Raw genomic sequence first — 20,386 nt, 5'->3', positions numbered from 1 at the left:
CCTCACAGTACCTGAAGGAAACCTATTCATCATTGAGAGAATGTACAAACTCTGCAGATGATGGGTGGAATCGAACCCGCATTACACTAACCGCTACGCTTTGTGCCACCTCATGTTGTGCTTTTGTGTGAGCTGCATGGGATGCGGAGTAACAATTATACTGTTCTCCTTTCCACTCGTGTACTGGGAATGACATTGAACGATCCCGAGTCTTGCATACCTTGATGCAGGGATGAGATGAAATGATGGCAGGCAAAGAAAGATCGTTTCTGTACCTCGGCACACTTGACAATAATAGACCAACTCGCAAACTTGCATGGAAAGTTGGTAGGAAGGGGACTTACACAGAGCAGAATCGATGGGTTGAATGGCTGGTGGTATGTACGTGAGCCAGCAGAGCCAGAAGGACATGAGTGGAAACAGGTGCCTTCGCTGTTAATTTCTGATTGTTCTATCATTCGGTTTGATCTTTATTCTGGGATTGACCCTCACATCAGTCAATCATTTACAGCCGACTGAATGACATGAGAGCGTCCAGAATTCGCTGCTGACACTCTCTAAGTCAGCCCCTTGAGACGGGTAGGTGCGGCAGCTGGATCCTCTTGGAGAGTCACTGGTGATATTCACATTCCAGGCCTGTGCCCGGTCCTTTCATGGAGCTCCTGCTGAGGAGAGGGGCAGAGATTCGGTCTCAGATCCAGCAGGTGAGTGACGTCCAACCCAGTTCCTGGGCCTTGCCGACGTGAAAGGGTGCGATGGGTAAATGGAACAGAGATGATCAATAGTTAGTACAATTGATTTATTTATTTGGAGGTAGACCCTTCGAGCTGCACCGCCAGCAACTCACTAATTTAATCCTAGCCTAATCACAGCGTGATTTACAATGACCAATTAACCTCCTAACCGGTATGTCTTTGGAAATGGGAGTGCCCAGAGGAGACCCACAGTTTCCTCGGGGAGCATGTACAGTCTCCTTACAGACGGTGCCGGGATTGAACTCTGAACTCCGAAAGCCCGACTATAATAGAGTCTCGCTAACCACTACGCTATGCCCATTTATAAAATAAGATTGGAACCAGCATTGAGGGCATCTTAAGATGACATCCATCATTAAGGGCCCCCATCACCAAGGACATGCCCCCTTCTCATTGCTACCATCAGGGAGGAGGCACAGGAGCCTGAAGACACACAATGTTTTAGGAACAGCTTCTTCCCTCCACTAGCTGCGTCTGTCCACAAAAATCAATCTGTACAGGGTGCCATCGTTACAACACCTGGGCCTTGTACAGCAAGCAAGTCCAGTTGCTCGAGAGCTTCCACCAGCACTGCCTCCACCCTATCACGAGTATGAGCTGGCAGGTATGATCGTGTCTCCCGGAGAAGGCTCAGATGCCAAACTAGAAGCCACTTTGCTGCTCAGGCTGCTGGGCTGGCCAGGCCACTGAAAGCAGTACTCTACCGGGAACTCTCTCAGAGCAGGAGAGATCGTGGTGCCCCGCGCAAGACCAACAAGCAGCAGCTCTCTCAGGCAAGTATCGAGTCGAGGGGCTGCAGCTGGCTTGTGACAGATACTACTGGAAAACGCTGATCCACAGTGCAGCCCAGAATTCTGAGGAATCCACTAGAGAGACTGCTGAAGAGAAGAGGAGACACAGAGAGGATTCTACACCTGATTCTGATTCTGAGATGAGATTAAGATGATTCTATTTTGTAATTTTTTTCTTTCTTTTTCAATCTTTTTATTATTATTATTATTAATATCAACAAAATACAATTGAGACATAGATAATGGGATTACAAACATACACATTTCAACTGCACATGAAAGAATACATAAGCAATGATTACAGTATAAATGAGTCTTCCCAAATCATGGACGATACAATTTACAAATAAACAAGGCAAACCCAGGTATATCATAATATATATTTAAAAAGAACAGAAAAAAGAAAAAGAAAAAAATTATGCAAGAAAAACTAATCTAACAATCTAATAACTAATAAGGAAAAAAATGAAAAAAGAAAAAAGGGAAAAAGAAAAAACGGAAAAAAAGAAGGGCTGTTTATAATATCTCACAAAAATACAAAATCATCAGTGTCGTCAACTCCGATCCTCTCAACATATATAAAATCGAAACTGGAAAAACAAATAGGCTTGGAACAGGGTCATATTACATCATATGAAAATATTGAATAAATGGTCTCCATATCTTTTCAAATTTAATAGAAGTATCAAATATAACACTTCTAATTTTTTCTAAATTTAGACATAACATAGTTTGAGAAAACCAATGAAATACAGTAGGATTAATTTCTTTCCAATTCAACAAAATAGATCTTCTAGCCATTAATGTAAGAAATGCAATCATTCAACAAGCAGAAGAGGATAAATGGATTGAGTCCATCATTGGTAAACCAAAAATTGCAGTAATAGGATGAGGTTGTAAATCAATGTTCAATACCGTAGAAATAATATCAAAAATGTCTTTCCAATATTTTTTCAAAAGTGCACAAAATCAGAACATGTGAGTTAAAGACGCTATCTCAGAATGATATCTGTCACAAATAGGATTTATATAGGAATAAAAATGAGCCAATTTATCCTTGGACATATGAGGCCTATGAACAATTTTAAACTGTATTAATGAATGTTTAGCACATATAGATGATGTATTAACTAATTGAAGAATTTTATCCCAATTCTCAGTAGGGATAGTAAGGTTAAGCTCTCTTTCCCATTCATTTTTAATCTTATAGAAGGGCTCTGAACATATCTTCATAATTATATTGTAGAGTTTTGATATTAGCCCTTTCTGAGAAGGATTTAGTTGAAACAAATTCTCCAAAATACCTGAAGACACAAGATTTGGAAAAGTAGGAAGTACAGTATTTAAGAAATTCCTAATCTGTAAATATCTAAAATAATGAAATCTAGGCAAATTATATTTATTAGATAATTGTTCAAAAGACATAAAACAATTATCCAAAAATAAATCGGATAATCGTAGTAATCCTTTGGTCTTCCAAGCTGAATAAGCTTGGTCTATAATAGAAGGATAAAAAAAGCAATTGGATACAATAGGAATATTTAAAACAAACTGAGTCAACCCAAAAAATTTCCGAAATTGAAACCATATACGTAAAGTATGTTTAACTATCGGGTTGTCAATTCGTTTCGGCAATTTAGAAAGAGCAAAGGGAAGAGAAGACCCTAAAATAAAACCCAATGAAAATCCTTGTACAGATTTAATTTCCAGGTTTACCCAATGAGGGCTAAAAGATAAATCCCAATCCTTTAACCAACATATCAAATATCGGATATTAACTGCCCAATAATAAAATCTAAAATTAGGCAATGCCAATCCACCTTCCTTCCTTGCCTTCTGTAAATATTTTTACCTGATCTAGGATTTTTATTCTGCCATATATATGAGGAAATTTTTGAATCAACATTAGCAAAAAAAGGTTTCGGAATAAAAGTTGGTCCACTTGAAATATATGTATAAAAACTTGGATAAAATAACCATCTTAATAGCATTAATCCGACCTATCAGAGATAAAGATACTGGTGACCATTTAGTAAACAAACATTTAATCTGATCGATTACGGGTAAAAATTAACCTTAAATAAGTCCTTATAGTTTTTTGTGATTTTAATCCCTAAGTAAATAAAAGAGCCATTAACTAATTTAAAAGGTAAATTTCCATAAATTGGAACCTGTCTATTTAAAGGAAACAATTCACTCTTATTAAGATTTAACTTATACCCGGAAAAATTACTAAATTGAGCCAACAATGATATAACTGCAGGAATGGATTCCTCAGGATCAGAAATAAATGATAATAAATCATCTGCATATAATGATAGCTTATGTATATCCATCCCACGATTAATGCCAAAAATGTTCTGTGATTCTCTGATAGCAATTGCCAAGGGTTCTAAAGCAATATCAAATAATAATGGACTAAGAGGACAGCCTTGTCTAGTACCCCGAAATAAACGAAAAAAGGGAGATCTTTGATTGTTAGTAAGCACCGAAGCTACTGGAGTATGATATATCAGTTTAATCCAGGAAATGAATGTTGGACTAAAATTAAACTTCTCACGCACAGTAAATAAGTATGGCCATTCAACTCTATCAAATGCTTTCTCCGCATCTAGTGAAATGACACATTCTGAAGTGCTATGTGAAGGACTAAAAAAAATATTCAATAATCTCCTAACATTGAAAAAAGAATAGCGATTTTTAATAAAACCAGTTTGATCTTCCGAGATAATTTGAAGTAATACCTTCTCCAGCCTGGATGCCAGTAACTTGGAAAAGATCTTGGAATCTACATTCAATAAAGATATTGGTCTATAGGATGCATAGTCAGTAGGGTCTTTATCTTTCTTCAATATTAAAGAAATGGAAGTGTTATGAATGTATCACAGCTCTGAGGGGCCGAAGGGTGTGGGGTAGCCCCCTCCTTTGTGAGAATCGCAAGATCACTATTGGGTTGGGTCAGGAGGCCATGTGGGTGAATTTATAGAAAACCCGACTCTGGAGGCACCAGAGGCAGCCACCAAATCAGACTTAATAAGTTTGGCGAAGGGGTTAAACCTCGCAGAGGTGAGGTTGTCAATGAAAAAGCGGGAGGTGTGAAGGGCAATAACTCAGTATTGTATCGGGAAGAATGTGTTTACAGCTGAGGTATTGGAAAATATCCCTGAAAAGGTACCAGCTAGTGGGACGGCTCAGTTAGAGTTGGAGAAATTAAAGTTGGAACATGCAATTCAGTTAAAGCAACTGGAGGCAGCTGAGAGAGAGAAAGAGAAGGAAAGAACCGAGAGAGAGAAAGAGAGGGAGTATGCGCTCCAGCTAAAGGAGTTAGAGGTGAAACGAGGGCATGAAATGCGGTTAAAATAGCTGGAAGAGAAACAGAGGAAACATGACTTGGAGATGGAGAAGTTACGGCAGGAGCCACGAGTTCCGGGGTCAGACTGAGAGGAGCGGTTCAATGTTAGTTGGGAGTTGAGGTTAGTACCTCCGTTCGAGGAGACGGATGTTGATAGTTATTTCTTGCTTTTTGAAAAGGTGGCCGTGAATCAGAAGTGGCCCAGAGATCAGTGGGTGGCGTTGTTACAAAGTGTGTTAAAGGGGAAGGCACAGCTGGCATATACAGCATTGGCCATGGAGGAGGGAGAGGAGGTGAGTTATGACAAAGTAAAGGCGGCCATTCTCCGGAGTTATGAGCTAGTACCTGAGGCATATAGACAAAATTTTAGAAATTTAAAGAAAGGGTGGAATCAGACGTATACCGAGTTTGCCTATGAGAAGGGGGTGCTCTTGGACCGTTGGTGCACAGCAGAGATAGTGGACGAGGATTATTGGCGTCTCAGGGAGTTAATTCTGATTGAGGAATTTAAAGGTTGTGTTTCGGAGGATATCTGGATGTATTTGAATGAGAAGCCGAATAAGTCCATCTCCGAATTTGCTAGGTTCGCAGATGAATATGCCCTAACCCACAAGACAAAGTTTTCCTCGAATAGAAGTTCCCAGAGAGACCGTGGGAACGATTGAGAAAGTCCGCCGGCTGAGGCAGAGGTCCCACCGGGAGCTAGTGGTAAGGTTGAGGGGGAAAGGCAAGACGGCCAGAGATTTCCGGACTTGACCTGTTTTAATTGTGGAAAGGGGGTACATATTGCATCCAAGTGCTTTGCTCCAAGGAAAGAGACAGGAAAAGGGAAAGCAGCAATCCCTATTGGATGTGCTGTGGTAATCAGTAAATCGACAAGAGAGCCCGGGTAGACAGAGTACGAGAAGGGTCTGAGACTTGTCTGTCAAACAGAACCGTGTCTGTGAGGGAGGGAGTCACACCAGTTCCAGTACAGATCTGGAGAGACACAGGGGCTGAACTATCAGCAGTAAGGTACTGGATTTTGGTTGCAAGACGGGAATGGTAGCTGTGAAAGGAATAGGAAAAGGGACGGAAATGGTGCCCTTGCATAAGGTCATTATGGATTGTGAGCTGGTATCTGGACCAGTTGAAATAGGGGTGCGATCAGACTTCCCGAGAACTGATGCCGACGTCCTTCTCGGTAACGATTTAGCCGGCGGTAAGGTTTGGTCAGCAATGAAGCTGACGAGCCGGCCGGTGAGTGTTGCGGCCCAGCCCCTAGGTTCCAAGATCTATCCCACATGCGCGGTCACTCGCAGCATGTCGAGAAAGGCAGCTGAGAAAGGGAGCAGTTTAAATCCGGCCAGTATCGATTTGGCCGAGACGTTTCTACCAACCCTGTACCACGAGGGTTTAAAGGGTGGTAAAACGAAGAGTAGTAAAGTGAAAGAGGGTAAGGGAGAGGAGGTAGATCTTCCCTTAGCGAGGAGAAAGGTCCTAGAGGCAGAAAATAAAGATGAGGAACCGATACAGCGGTTAAGAGGTCCAGAGTTGGACATGGATGATCTGTCTGGTTTGCCAGAACTGTTTGAAGAAGTTGAAAATTCTAAAGGTGTTCCTGATAATGAAATGAGGGCAGTCCTAGATGAAAAGGGTGCCCTTACCTTGAAGAAGTCTGCTGGGTTGGCAGATGAGGTTGTTTCAGCCCGCGGGGGTGAGTTTACTCCGGAAGGGAGTTGCCCAGAGAGTAACTGGGAGGATCAGGGGAACTTAGAATTTGAAAAGGGTACGGGTATTGAAAGCCTGGAAGAGGCCAATGTCCCGTGTCCAAGATGGGGATGCACGTTTGAAGAAAGGATTAACCTTGGTAATAGTGGGAAGTGAGAGTTCCCAGGTGTTTGTGTTCGAAGGTGTGTTAAAAGTTAATGCGGAGTTCAAAAATGGGGAGATAAATATTATTATTGAAGGAAACGGGAAATCTGTAGTTCCCAAATCGAATGAAGAAATTTTAAACCCTGCAGATCGATTACAGATTGAAGTGGAAGGAAAAGGGGCCCCACACGCTATTGTTATTCCAGAGTGTGGTGTGAAACCGCAGAATTCGAAATGTTGTTTGAACACAGAGTATCGAGACCCAATAGCCTCAGGGGTCCTGAAGAGAAAACTAGCAACTTGAGTAAAATTAAGGAATTGGGTGGAAATTCGGGAAATGGGCTAAGTTTGGGACACATTGTTGATAAAATAACTCCTATGGAAGGAGCGGACAAAAGCCTATTTTGCCAGGATGCGCCAGCTTCCCACGTGGGAATTAACTGGAAAAGAGGCGAGGATTAACGGGGATGATATTTTTAAATAGCAGAGACCGGTTTTAAGGGATTTCGACAAAGCATGTGAATAATAAAAGACAACCCCCATGGAAGCCTGCCTGTTAAGATTGAGAATGACTGAAAGATTAGTATTTACATAAACTTTTGTAGATACATGTAAGCTAAGATCACAACTCCTTAGTTTTGTTGCTGAGGGGAGGAAATAAAAATAGGTGGGCTACAAGACTTTAGTAAGGTACAAGACGTTAAGATATTAAAGGAAGTGACACTGTAATCATTAACTGTTTAGATGCTGAATTGACTGTATAACTGTATTCCTCTGTAGTGAAAAGGAACAGCTTTTGTATTGTGTTATATTCCACAATCCTGTAAGACTCTGTACTACTTTGTTTTCACCGCTAGTGAAAATGCTTTGAAGAAAGGGGGTGTTATGAATGTATCACAGCTCTGAGGGGCCGAAGGGTGCGGGGTAGCCCCTTCCTTTGTGAGAATCGCAAGATCACTGTTGGGTTGGGTCGGGTCAGGGGGCCCAGGAAATGAGAGAGAGACGTGCGGAATGTCTCGTTTCCCCGGCGATGTAAAGCTACGGGACATGGCCATTGTCTCCGGAAGGCGAATTTGTGGATTGGAGACTATGCTACGTGAACGCCCTCAGGCAAAGTGGGCTGGTTGAGGGAGAGATTGCATCACCCCCAACCTGATTGACATCTACGACCCTACGAGTCAGGATAAAAGAGGGTCTGTAGGAACAGCCGCTCAGACGCACCAGAAGAAACGTTAAGTGACCACGTAATAGCAGGAAGTCATCTGAAGGAGGCCACGTGCGTTCAGTTCTGTTGCCTGGAACTGGTGGCTGGAACCACGGAAAACGGCTTTTAGCTAACAACGGGGAAACCCACTCCCCACGACTCGAAGGATTGGCATCATAAAAGACCTGGGCAAGTTTAAACCGTCTCTCTCTTAAACCCAAAACGCTGCAGCTTGAACGAACTAACAGTGACTGTTACATTTCCATCTGACAATACATTATCCCCAAGACCATGATAGAGCTATTTCTTATTGGTTATTATTATACCCGCGCTTTAGATTTAGTATTGACGACGTATATTATCTGTATGTTTGCATTAATCTTATTTTTGTGCCCCTTTATCAATAAATACTTTTAAGTCTGATGGTAATACTTTTACCATCAGACTTCAACGGACCTCTCTATCTTTGCTGGTAAGTGACCCAGTTACGGGGTTTCGTAACAGAAGCTCTATAAGAAGATTGTGGCAGATTGCCCAATCTAATTGCTTCTTCAATAACCCTGCATAACCAAGGAGAAAGAGTAGCAGAAAAACATTTAAAAAATTCTACTGTATACCCATCTGAACCTGGTGCTTTCCCAGAATTCATAGAGGAAATAACCCCTTTAATTTCTGCATCTGTAATAGGAGTTTCTAATATTGAAAGATCATCTGATGATAATTTTGGAAAATTCAATTTCCCGAGAAAATCACACAAGGTATTATGATCATGAGGGAATTTGGAATGATACAGGGAGGTATGAAAATCTTGAAAAGATTTGTTTATCTCATCATGGTTAACTGTCAGATCCCCATTCTGCTGACAAATCTTAGTAATTTGACGTTTAACCAAAGCATTCTTCAACTGACTAGCTAACAGTTTACCCGATTTATCACTATGTATATAAAAATCAGTTCTGGTTTTCATTAATTGATTTTCAATCAAAGATGTAAGTAATAAACTATGTTCCATTTGAAGTTCAACCCTTTGTTTATAAAGCTCCTTACCAGGAGTAATCGAATATTTCTTGTCAATCTCTTTAATTTTATCGACCAATAAAAGAGTTTCCTTCTTAATGCGTTTTCTCAGACCAATGGAGTAGGAGATAGTCTGTCCACGTATATATGCTTTAAAAGTGTCCCAAGGTGTTCCGCAAGAAATATCATCCGTGGAATTAGTTGAAAAGAAGAAATCGATCTGTTCCTTCATAAATTTAATAAAATCCGGATCTTGCAGTAAGGTAGAATCAAATTGCCATTGTCTGGCACTAGAAGCTGTATCTGTAAATTTAATAGAAAGTTTTAATGGAGCATGGTCAGAGATGGCTATAATATCATAATTACAACCAATTATCGATGGAATAAAACAAGAGTCAATAAAAAAAAATCAATTCTCCAGTAGGAATGATAAACATGTGAGAAAAATGAAAACTCTTTGTCCTTAGAATGCCGAAATCTCCAAATATCAAAAATTCCATTATCAGACAAAAAGGAGTTAATATAAGTGGCCGACTTATTAGGTAAAGTCTGAGTAGATATAGATCTGTCCAACAAAGGATTTAAACAACAATTAAAGTCACCACCCATTATTAACTTATATTCATTTAGATTAGGTAGAGAAGTAAATAAAGACTTAAAAAATCGGGATAATCCACTTTTAGAGCGTAAACATTAACCATAGCAACCTTTTTGTTAAAAAGTAAGCCAGTAATTAACAAAAATCTACCATTCGGATCCAAAAAAATATTGTGTTGGACAAATGCAATAGAGGAGTCAATAAAAATTGAAACTCCCTTTACTTTAGCATTCGAATTCAAATGGTACTGTTGACCCCTCCAAAACCTAAAAAAGCAATAATTGTCTTCTTTCCTCACATGAGTTTCATGTACAAAAATAATATGTGCATTCAGTCTTTGGAATACTTTGAAAATCTTTTCCCGTTTAATCGGATGGTTTAAGCCATTAGTATTCCAAGAGACAAAATTAATGGACTGAGCCATATTTCTGAAATCAACCCTTTGGTATATAAAGGGTTAAACGAATTATGAACTCGTGCACCCAGAAGAGGAACAAAAATAAGGGGCGGAACTGGAAGTGACGACATCGCAGACATTTTAGTAATTTAAAATTAGCCCAAATGAAAAAACTAAAAAAAACGGATGTAAAGAACATAAGATTTAGAAAAAGACCCCCCACCCCCCACCCAAGAGGAGAAAAGACCTCCCCAGCCAAGCCAGGAAAAGGCTGGGAAAAAAGAGAAATGAAACTAAATCTTCCCCCATATCAGCAGGAGGCATCTCCGTATATAAAAGATAAAAAAGATCCACCCAAATTCTAAAGAAATAATAATCATTATACTAAAACCAAACTTCTTAATATAATTACTAGTAAAAAAAATAAAAAGAATATAATCACTAGTAACTTATAAATTGGGTTAAAACCGAAACAAACAAAAAGAATTGAGACTGTGATAAGAAATGCATTATAGAAAGAAGACGAGAGAAAAAAAATGGCAAAATAAAAAAAAAGCCAAAGTATAACATGTTTTCGTGATCTGTTTCTAGATGATAACATTATGTCCTTTGAACAGCTATCTAATAAATATAATTTACCTAAAACCCATTGTTTTAGATATTTGCAAGTTAGAAATTTTTTGTATAATGAGTTACAGTCTTTTTCGAAAGAATGTCTATTGGACATTACAGAAAGAATTTTAGCCCTTAATCCTTATCAAAAGGGTTTAGTAGCCAACATTTATAAGATGATCATGAATTTACAGTCAGATGTATCAGAAAAAATTAAGAAGGAATGGCAAGAAGAGTTGTACTGTCCTATATCCACTGAGCAATGGGAAAAATTTTATTATTGGTAAATTCATCCTCTATTTGTGCTAAACATGCCCTAATACAATTTAAGGTTGTACATAGAGCTCATATGTCTAAGGATAAACTGGCTCGATTTTATTCTCATCTTAATTCAACCTGCGATAGATGTCATTCTGATGTTGCTTCATTGATCATATGTTCTGGTCTTGTCCTTGTTTACAAAATTATTGGAAAGATATTTTCAGTATTATTTCAAGAGTTTTAAAAATCAATTTCCAACCGCATCCTCTTACTGCAATTTTCGGTTTACCAATGACGGATAATAACCGTTTATCCGCTTCATCTCAACGAATGATTGCATTTGTTACATTAATGGCTAGAAGGTCTATTTTATTGAATTGGAAAGAAATTAATCCTCCAACTGTATTTCAGTGGTTTTCTCAAACTATCTCTTGTTTGAGTTTAGAAAAAATTAGAAGTGTGGTTTTTGATCCTTCAGTTAAATTTGAAGAAACTTGGAGACCTTTTATTCAACATTTTCACATGAGTTGAATTGTCTTTTCCTAAACCTTACTTATATTATCCTTAATCGATTGAATGGAGGTTTGGAGTTATTGGCACTACTGTATATGTACTTAATATTATTCAATGGCCCATGTTGGTTAGTGTGTTTTTTTTGTTTTTTTTTCTCTTTTTTTGGGGGGTTTTTCTTTTTTTTTCTCTTTTTTTTCTTTGTTCATTAATGTTCTGAGTTTGGGAGGTTATATATTTTTATTATTACATATCTGAATGTCTATTTAAACTATTAATTATGTACTCTCAAACACCTTGTATTCATGTTTCATTTATGTTTGTTTAAAATTAATAAAAAGATTTAAAAAGAAAGAATAAAAAAAAGCCAAAAATATTTTAGAGAAGAAACCGCCATCTTAGTAAAAAAAATTCGTCTTCGAAGGATTAGTAATAATGACCAAAGATAAAGTACAGCGATTGAAGTAATTAAAGTAAAAAGATTAGTACATCAAAAAAAAGCTTTAACTAGAGTATAAAATATGGAGTAAACCTACACCAATAGCCAGAAACAAAATCTGGTTTTGGAAACAAAAACCATCTTGCAATGATCAAAATCACTCATTTATTAGAGATGAGAATCCATAGCAGTAGGGAAGCTCTCATTCAAAAAGCTTCTCGCTTCAGATGTAGAAAAGAAAACACGCCGTGATGCGTGATGCATTGGGAGGCGATATTCTGAGCTTCGCAGGGTATAAGAGCGCAGGCTTTAGATTTTTCTCATAACATTCGGACATCAGAGGTTTAAAAAGAAGCCTTGCCTTCATTACTTCTGGATGAAAATCTTCCACTAATCGAAAATTGAATTCTTGAAATTTGACCATCCCTACACGCCGAGCCACATGAATAAGTTGCTCTTTAACATGCACATAATGAAATCGGAGAATTACAACCGGTGGTTTAGCTGAAGCACTTGGTGAACGACACATAATTCTGTGAGCGCGATCGAGTAACGGAGGACTGTCTGGGAATACAGAAGGGAACGCATCTTTTAAAAGTTGAGCAAAGTACTTCGAGGGGTCCCCTTGTTCAATACCTTCCGGGAGACCAAGTATGCGTAAGTTCTGTCTTCTGGACCGATTCTCAAAGTCGACACTCTTGGCTTTAAGTGTTTCCACCTGTTTAATCATCGAAGATAATTTCTGCTCCAGTTTTTCAATTATCAAGTCTCGCTTCTGAGCATCCTCCTGCAAAGTTGCGATTAGAGCTTGCTGCTGGTTAACTACTGAATCAGTCTTACCAATATAATCCTGAAAGGCCTTTATATCTTGTTTGAAAATTTCTCATTGTTCTTCAAATTTTTCATTTAAAAGCTCCAATAATATTTCATAAGTCAATTCAGTGCGCTTAGGATCGGTCTTTTTCTTCTTCCCATTCCCGTTAGAATCTTTCCCAGGTTCTCACCCTTTAGATCTAAGAGCCATTTCTGTATTCATTTCTTCAAAATTCACAATAAACTCTTAAAGATAAGTCCAAAAAAGTAGCAAGAATCTTTTGGTGTAGGTAAAAGTAAGTTAAATAAGGGTGATCATAGGTTAAGAAAAGTAAAGGTTATGGAGCGAATCTGAAACAGTGCTCACTCCGTGAGCATCTCCTGCTGACCTCAATTTTTTTTATGGAAGTTCATCATCAAACAAACATTTCCATAAGATGTATTTCAGACATTGTACATATATATCATATAATCATATATATCACAAATCTCCACGAAGTATTTATCTGGGGTATACACTTATAGAAAAGAGTGGAAAGAAAAAACAAGCAAAAGGAAAGAACTATGTACAAGTAGGGAGTGATCTTTTTATTTTACAACAGATTCATTGATTTGTGAGAATAAAATCAGGCCTATGAGGCATTATGTAGTTAAACCATTTTTCCCAGTATGAATCAAATTGTTCCAGCTTATGGTTAACAGATGCTGTTATCTTCTCCATTTTGTAAATGTCCATTGTAATTTCCATCCATGTATTTAAAGTTGGGCTCTCCTATGATAACCATTTCCTAGTAAGAGTCTTTTTACCAGCCACCAACAGTGTATTCATTAAATATTTATCTCTTTTCAACCATTCTTGAGGTATACATCCAAAATATATGGTCTTACTCTCTAAGGGTATTTCACATTTAAAGATGTCTTGTAGGGCATTGTGTATCCCCCTCCAATAGTCTTTGATAACAGGGCAGTCCCAAAAAATATGAAAATAGTTTGCATTTTGATTTCCACAATTTCTCTAGCAAACAGGGAGGTTACTATCATAATGGGATTTCTGAGAGGGTGTAATAAAATATCTTATCAAGTTTTTCCATCTGAACTCCCTCCATTTCTGTGAACTGGTACACTTCCATTGATACCTCCATATTGTCATCCATTCTTCCTCAGATATAATTATCCCTCCCTCCTCCCATTTTGTTTTAATGTATGAAGTCGAATGTGTTTTAAGATTTGACAACCCCTTATACATGCTTGAAATGATTCTACTACCATTATCTGAATTATATGCTTTTCTAAAGAGCTCTATCAAGCATGTACTTGCCTTGGTTACATTTTTAAGTGTCTTATTAACATATTGTCACATCCATAAATACCGATAAAAGTCTTGTTTTTCTTGTAAGTGTTTCTCTTTAAGCATTTCAAAACTGAACAGTGTTCCTTCTTTCATTGTGTTGCAAAGAACTGTTATTCCTTTAGCTGTCCAGTCCTTAAATCTAGCATCCAATTTATTTGGTGTAAAATCTGAGTCATATGCACACCATTTAAGAATTGCAATATCTCCCTCTAGATTATATTCTTTTATAGTAGTTTTCCATATTTTAAGAATCAATTTCACCCATGGGTTATCAAAATTATTTATGTACCTTTGCAGTTTGTTATCGGCCAAAATTGCTTGTATGGGGATGGGAAGTACCCGCTCCTCAATGTTTTTCCATTGAGCGTCATATGATGGGTTGCACCAACATATCACAGCTCTCAACTGTGCTGCAAAATAATAATCTCTAAGAGAAGGTAGGCCCCATCCCCCCCTTTTCCTTTGCTAATTGCAAAGTTTTGAGACGAACTCTAGGCCTTTTACCCTGCCAAATATACCTTGACAGCATCTTGTTCCACTCATTGAATTGATTTTGATTAATCTCTATTGGTAGGGTCTGAAAGAGATATAACAGTCTGGGCAGTATATTCATTTTAATAGACTCAATCCTTGAACTGAGACTGAAAAAAGGAATCAGGTTCCATCTTGCCACATCTTCCTTAATTTTTCATATAAAGGCAGATAATTACATTCTGATAATTTTGCCAAATCTTTTGGCATAATGATGCCCAAGTATTTGAAAGACTCTGTGTGCCATGCCCAGGGACATCTACTTTCCATTTCTCTTGGTGGGCTGTAGTAATATGAAAGTAATTGGGTTTTATCTATGTTGATCTTGTATCCTGATAATTGACCATATTGTTCAAAGGTTTGCATCAATTTGGGTAAAGAGTATGTTGGTTGCCCTAGATAGATCAAAATGTCATCCGCATAACAAGCCAATTTATGCTCTGTCCCTTTAATAGTAATTCCCCTGATATCTTCATTTTGTCTGATGTATTGAGCTAATGGTTCCAGATATAGCGTGAAGAGTAGTGGTGACCATGCACAATCCTGTCTCGTGCTCCTTTCTAGGGTGAGACTATTTGATAAATATCCATTGATTTTAATCCTAACAGTAGGATTGTCATATAGTGTCTGTATAGTTTTAATAATTGTGTCTTGGAAACCAAATCTATGTAAAACTCTGTAAAGAAAATTCCAATTAACCGAATCAAATGTTTTTTCAGTGTCAACGCTGATCACTATTGCTTCAATTTTATTTTTTTGTATATGATCCATAATGTGAAGTGTCCTTCGTATATTGTCATGAGTCTGGCGTTGTCATATAAAACCTGTCTGATCGTTACGTATCAGTGTGGGTAGAAACTCCTCTAATTGTTTGGCCATGATGGAGGTAAATAATCTATAATCTACATTAAGAATGGATATTGGTCTAAATGACCCGCATTCGTTTTATCCTTGCCTTCTTTCGGTATAGCTGAGATTATTGCTTCCTTCCAACTGGGTGGCATTTGTGCCCTTTTTAGAGCCCAGTTCAGTGTGGGGAGTAAAACAGGAATTAACTCATTTTTAAATTCTTTGTCCCACTCTGCCATATACCTGATCTGATCCTGGTGACTTGCTTAATTTAAGCCTACTAATTGCAGCTTTTAATTCAACTTCAGTTATGTCAGCAGTCATTGTTCTATTTTGTTCCTCGCTTAAAGTGGGTAACTCTAGAGAATTCAGGAAGGTGTCAATTTGGGGTATGCTTCCCCCTGGAACTTTGGAATATAACGTTTTGTAAAACACTTCGAAAGCTTCTTGAATTTCACTTAGCTTTTTTTTTATCATTTTCGTTCTTGGGTCCCTAATTCTATGAATTGTATTTTCTGCTATCTTTTTTTTCGGTTTCCACACCAGTATTTTCATAGATTTTGATCCACTTTCATAATGTCTCTGTTTCAGAAACATTAAGTTTTTCCTGATTTCTTGCGTAGCCCAATTATTTATTTCATTCCTAATTGTTTTAATTTCCCCTAATGTATCCTGTGCCAAATTCAATTTGTGTTTTTTCTCTAGTTCCTTCAGCCTATTTTGTAATTCCTCTAATGCTATATTCCTTATTTTTTTCTTATATGAAGATATCGCTATAATTTTCCCTCTTAAGACCACCTTCAGAGTATCCCATAAAATGGGAGGTGAAACCTCTCCATTATCATTAAATTCTAAGCAGAGACCAATTTCTTTTTTAATTTGTTCCTTAAAGTATGGATCATCGAGTAGACTTGAATTTAGTTTCCAAATAGTATCCTTTGGTTGTAGGTCAAAATCAACAGATAGGTGTTTATTTTGTCTTTGTCTTTTCCAAATGTTATGAAATAGTCTATTCTTGTATATACAGAATGGGGAGCAGAATAATGAGTGTAATCCCCTCTGTCAGGGAAAAGGTCCCTCCATATATCAATTAAACCAACATCCTCAAAAAGTGTATTAACTTTCTTATGTAACGATTTTGTTTCATAGGTTTTTCTATTGGAAGAGTCTGTTTGGTTGTAATTGTAAATTTAAGTCTCCCCCACATATCAGGAGACGTTCTGTTTCCGTTTCCATAATATCAGTAATTTTCTGAAAGAAACTAATATCACTTCCCGGGGGTGCGTATATATTCAATAGAGTAACTGAATTTCCGTCTATATTCCCCCTTACCAGAATATATCTGCCCTCTTTATCTCCCATTTTGAATACTTTTTCAAAATTTAGCTTACTTGAGATAAGAATAGCAACTCCTCTCCCATGTCCTGTTTTCTATGAGGAGAAAAACAGATTAGTGAAGCCCATTCTCTTTAGTTTCTATGCTCATTATCACTTAAATGAGTTTCCTGTAAATATACTACATGGGCTTGTTATTTTTTCATTTTGGATAAAATTCTATTATGTTTGATTGGATTTAATAGCCCATTGACATTAAAAGAAATGAATTTTACCTTGTCCTTAGCCATCTGTATTTATCTGTCAGTGTACCATTGAAATTAGAATAAAACTTAATCGATCTACTCCCTGAACAAATAAGAACCAAGAAACGCAAATAATAACAAAAATGGCCACGAACGTGTGATTCCAAGGCTGAGGTCTCTAGTAGATGACCCTGCATTGAGCTAGAGGAAATGTCTAGCTGTGGGGGATAACCCCTCCTACTTGTGAGCTGAGGGCCTCTATTGCAGTATTCATAAAAGTCAGTGAACAAATCCATTACACAGAAAAGATTTCCCTGTGTACTCCTCCTATACACACACACACAGATATATATATTACATACATACGCATATATATAATAAACTTTCCGACAAACTCCGTCATAGACGAGCCCTCCACTCCTTCGGGAACGTTGTGGATTCTTATATTTTTCCGCCGTGATCTTCCCTCCAGGTCAAGCAGTTTACCTTCTTGGTGATTTAATATTTTTATTGTCTTACTCAGTATCCGTTCCACGTTTTGAACCGATCTTCCACCTTCTCAATTCGAGTCTCTGCCACCGCTATTTTTTGATTGACGCTGGCGAGCTCTGACTTAATATCATGGAGCTGCTGCTTTATATCTTTCTGGACCTCCATTATTTCTTTCAGAATTTCGATCATATTCGCTGCTTTGCCTGAACGAGGCCCAGCGACCACCTGGCTACCACACGGTCGGGTAGGAGAGCCGCTCGCTGCACTCCTCTCGGCCGCAGGCTCCGCAGGGTCACTTTTTTATTTCCATTCTTTTTTCCCATTTTTTTCAGTTTAAATACTGTTGACAAATACTATATTTGATGGGTTAACGGGGCTTAATATGCGTTTTTCCGGAGGAGCTAGTGACTTAAGCTGCCATTCTTGACGATGATGTCACCGGAAGCCAGATTAAGATTATCTTTATTTGTCACATGTACAATGAAACATCGAAACATTTGGTGAAAAGTGTCACTTGTGTCAACAACCAGCAGTGCCCGAGGATGTGCTGGAGGCAGCCCGTAAACTTTGCCCTGCTCTGGCCCACAATCCTGCATTCTGTTACTTTATTTATCAATTCAGCATGGTAGCAAGCCCACTTACAGCCCAGTGACCAATTCGCCTCCCGACTGGACTGTGGGAGGAAACCCATGTGGTCACAGGGAGAACATACAAACTCTGTGCGGGCTGACGGGGACAGAATCCTCATCACCGGCACCGTGAGAGTGTAACACGGAATACTGTGCTGCTGTGCTGTGATGGCAGGGCAGATCAGGATTGATGGGTTGAATGGTGTCACTGAAGGGGCCATTTGTTACTTAGTGGAGACAAGGCAACCAGTCTAAGTTGTAAGCTGTTCAGGATAGAAACAGGCCCGTCAGTCCACCACATACCTATCTACACCAACCCCATTTGCCCCTCTATCACAGGGGCTCCCAATCTAGGGCTGATGGAGCCCTTGCTTAATGGTATTGGTCCATGGCACAGAAAAGGTTGGGAACCCTGTTCTATACCCTGATCAGGTGCCTCTTCAATGTTGTCACTGTCTCTGCCTCTGGCAGCTCAGTCTAGACTCCAGTCTTTACTCCTCAGATCCCCTTTAACCCTCCTCCTTCTCACCTTGAACCTGTCTTCTAGTTTTGGATCCACATCCCAGACACTGTCACTCTCATAATATTGTATATCTCTATCATGTCACCTTGCAGCCAGCTTTCCTCCATGAAGTCGTTTAGGCACAACAGATTAGGACTTCATTCCTTGCAATGTAGAAGATTTGATAGAGCTATACAAAATTCTGGTTCCTAAGTTGTCATAGCCGGGGTGGTAGTGGGGATAAGCTCCCACTATAAAGTGCTCCAAATGGTGTGCGACTCTAACAGCCTCTGACAACCAAGTCCAACTCTTGGCCTTCACGTGTGGCTTGGCTACTGGCCCTGGTGGAACTGTTTCTACCGACAAGAGAAGGGGCAAAGGTGGACCACTGGCACTTTAACATCAGTTGCTTCGGGCAGGTGGGGACAGCAACCCGCCTAGGAGAAGGAAAACACTGATTTTAAACCCCCGCTGCCTTGCGGCCATACCCACCCATGGGAAAGGCTTCGGGAGTAAACCCCGAGGAAGAAATCCGGAGCCGGGGTCCCTAAGGCAGTTTGATGTTGTTTACATCTTCACTCTGGCAACCTTTGTGACAACACTGGTGTCAAGCTGTATCGGCGCTTGCCCTTGCCTTGGACTACATCAGTGATGTGGAGAGGGGGAACCTGCTGCATGGGCAACAGCCAGTTCTTCAAATCTTCCCAGCCAGGCTTGTGCCCTGGGGAGAACACCGCCCACCAGAGGCACAAACCCATGACCCCTGGGATCGATGGCTGCCCACTACTACACAAAGTTATGAGAAGTAGAGATGGGGGTTAATGCAGGCTTTTTTCCACTGAGAATACAACTACAGGTTGTAGGGTTAAGGGTGAAAGGTGAAATGTTTACCTATGGGGGAACTTCTTCACTCAGAGGGTGGTGAGAGCACAGAATGAGCTGCTGGATGTGGGTTCGATTTCAACATTTCAGATAAATTAGGACAGGTAAATGGATGGAGGGAAAAGAGAGCTTTGGCCCGGGTGCAGGTCCATGGGACTATCAGGGTGAGTAGTTTGGCACAGACTAGATGGGCCAAAGGGCGTGTTTCTGTGCTGTAGTGTCCTAATATCCTATGTCTCTGTGAAAACTAACCCAGCTGTCCCCTCCTGGGCAACTGGGGAGTGTAAGCAGTGAATGCGAGACTCACAAAGAATGGAGGTTTTGTGAGTGGGGAGTGGGGTTTCAGCAGCATTTATCGGGAAGGAGATGCTGTTTCGCTCCGGGATCCAGCCCCTGCAGTCTCTCGAGAGTCGTGGCAGCCAGTTAAGCGTGTTGTGTGATAGACATGAGGGTGAGGAAGGACATGGAAAGGGTACGCGGGCGAGTCAAAGTCTGACTGATGGAATATAACCAGTGAAAGGTAAAGTCCTCCACTGTGGTGGGAAGATCATACGATGAAGGAGCAGAATTAGTCTGCTCCACCATTCCATTATGGCTGAATTATTATCCTCTCAGCCCCATTCTCCTGCCTTCTCCCTGGAATCTTTGAGGCCTTGCCTAATCTATCAATCTGTGCTTTAATATAAGAGAGAGATAGGTCAGGCATAGTTCCAGGGGAGATCCCAGTGACTGCTCCTGCCTTCCTCGCATGGAGTATGGTAAACAGGCCATTTGGCCCAACTCATCCCTGCTAACCACCCATCTAAGCTAGTCCCATTTGACCAAATTTGGCCCATGTCTCTCTAAACCTTCCCTGTCCAAATGACTTTTAAATATTGTAATTATACCCACCTCTCCCACTTCCTCAGCTAGAGGGTGGTGGGAGTCTTGGACCAGAGGGCACAGCCTCAGAATAGAAGGATGTCCT

General features: G+C 39.5%; 1 protein-coding gene across 5 annotated transcripts in view; it reads left to right on the top strand.

Annotated features, from left to right (window-relative positions):
* The first annotated feature begins 545 nt into the window (after nt 1-545).
* Nucleotides 546-20,386, top strand: part of LOC132395250 (alanine aminotransferase 2-like) — a 115,887-nt gene continuing 96,046 nt past the window's right edge. For 3 of the 5 annotated variants that reach the window (XM_059971571.1, XM_059971574.1, XM_059971570.1), the window contains exon 1: nt 546-704. In XM_059971571.1, the coding sequence (XP_059827554.1) occupies nt 654-704 (51 nt within the window). In that variant the 5' untranslated portion in view covers nt 546-653. Of the gene's footprint in view, nt 705-5,158; nt 5,192-20,386 lie in introns of those variants that run through there. The other 2 variants (XM_059971573.1, XM_059971572.1) reach the window with 2 other exon arrangements.

Source organism: Hypanus sabinus, chromosome 6 (assembly GCF_030144855.1).
Source record: "Hypanus sabinus isolate sHypSab1 chromosome 6, sHypSab1.hap1, whole genome shotgun sequence".
In the NCBI taxonomy this organism is placed as follows: domain Eukaryota; kingdom Metazoa; phylum Chordata; class Chondrichthyes; order Myliobatiformes; family Dasyatidae; genus Hypanus; species Hypanus sabinus.
Note: the sequence above shows the minus strand (reverse complement) of the source record. Positions and strands in the feature narration are given on the sequence as shown.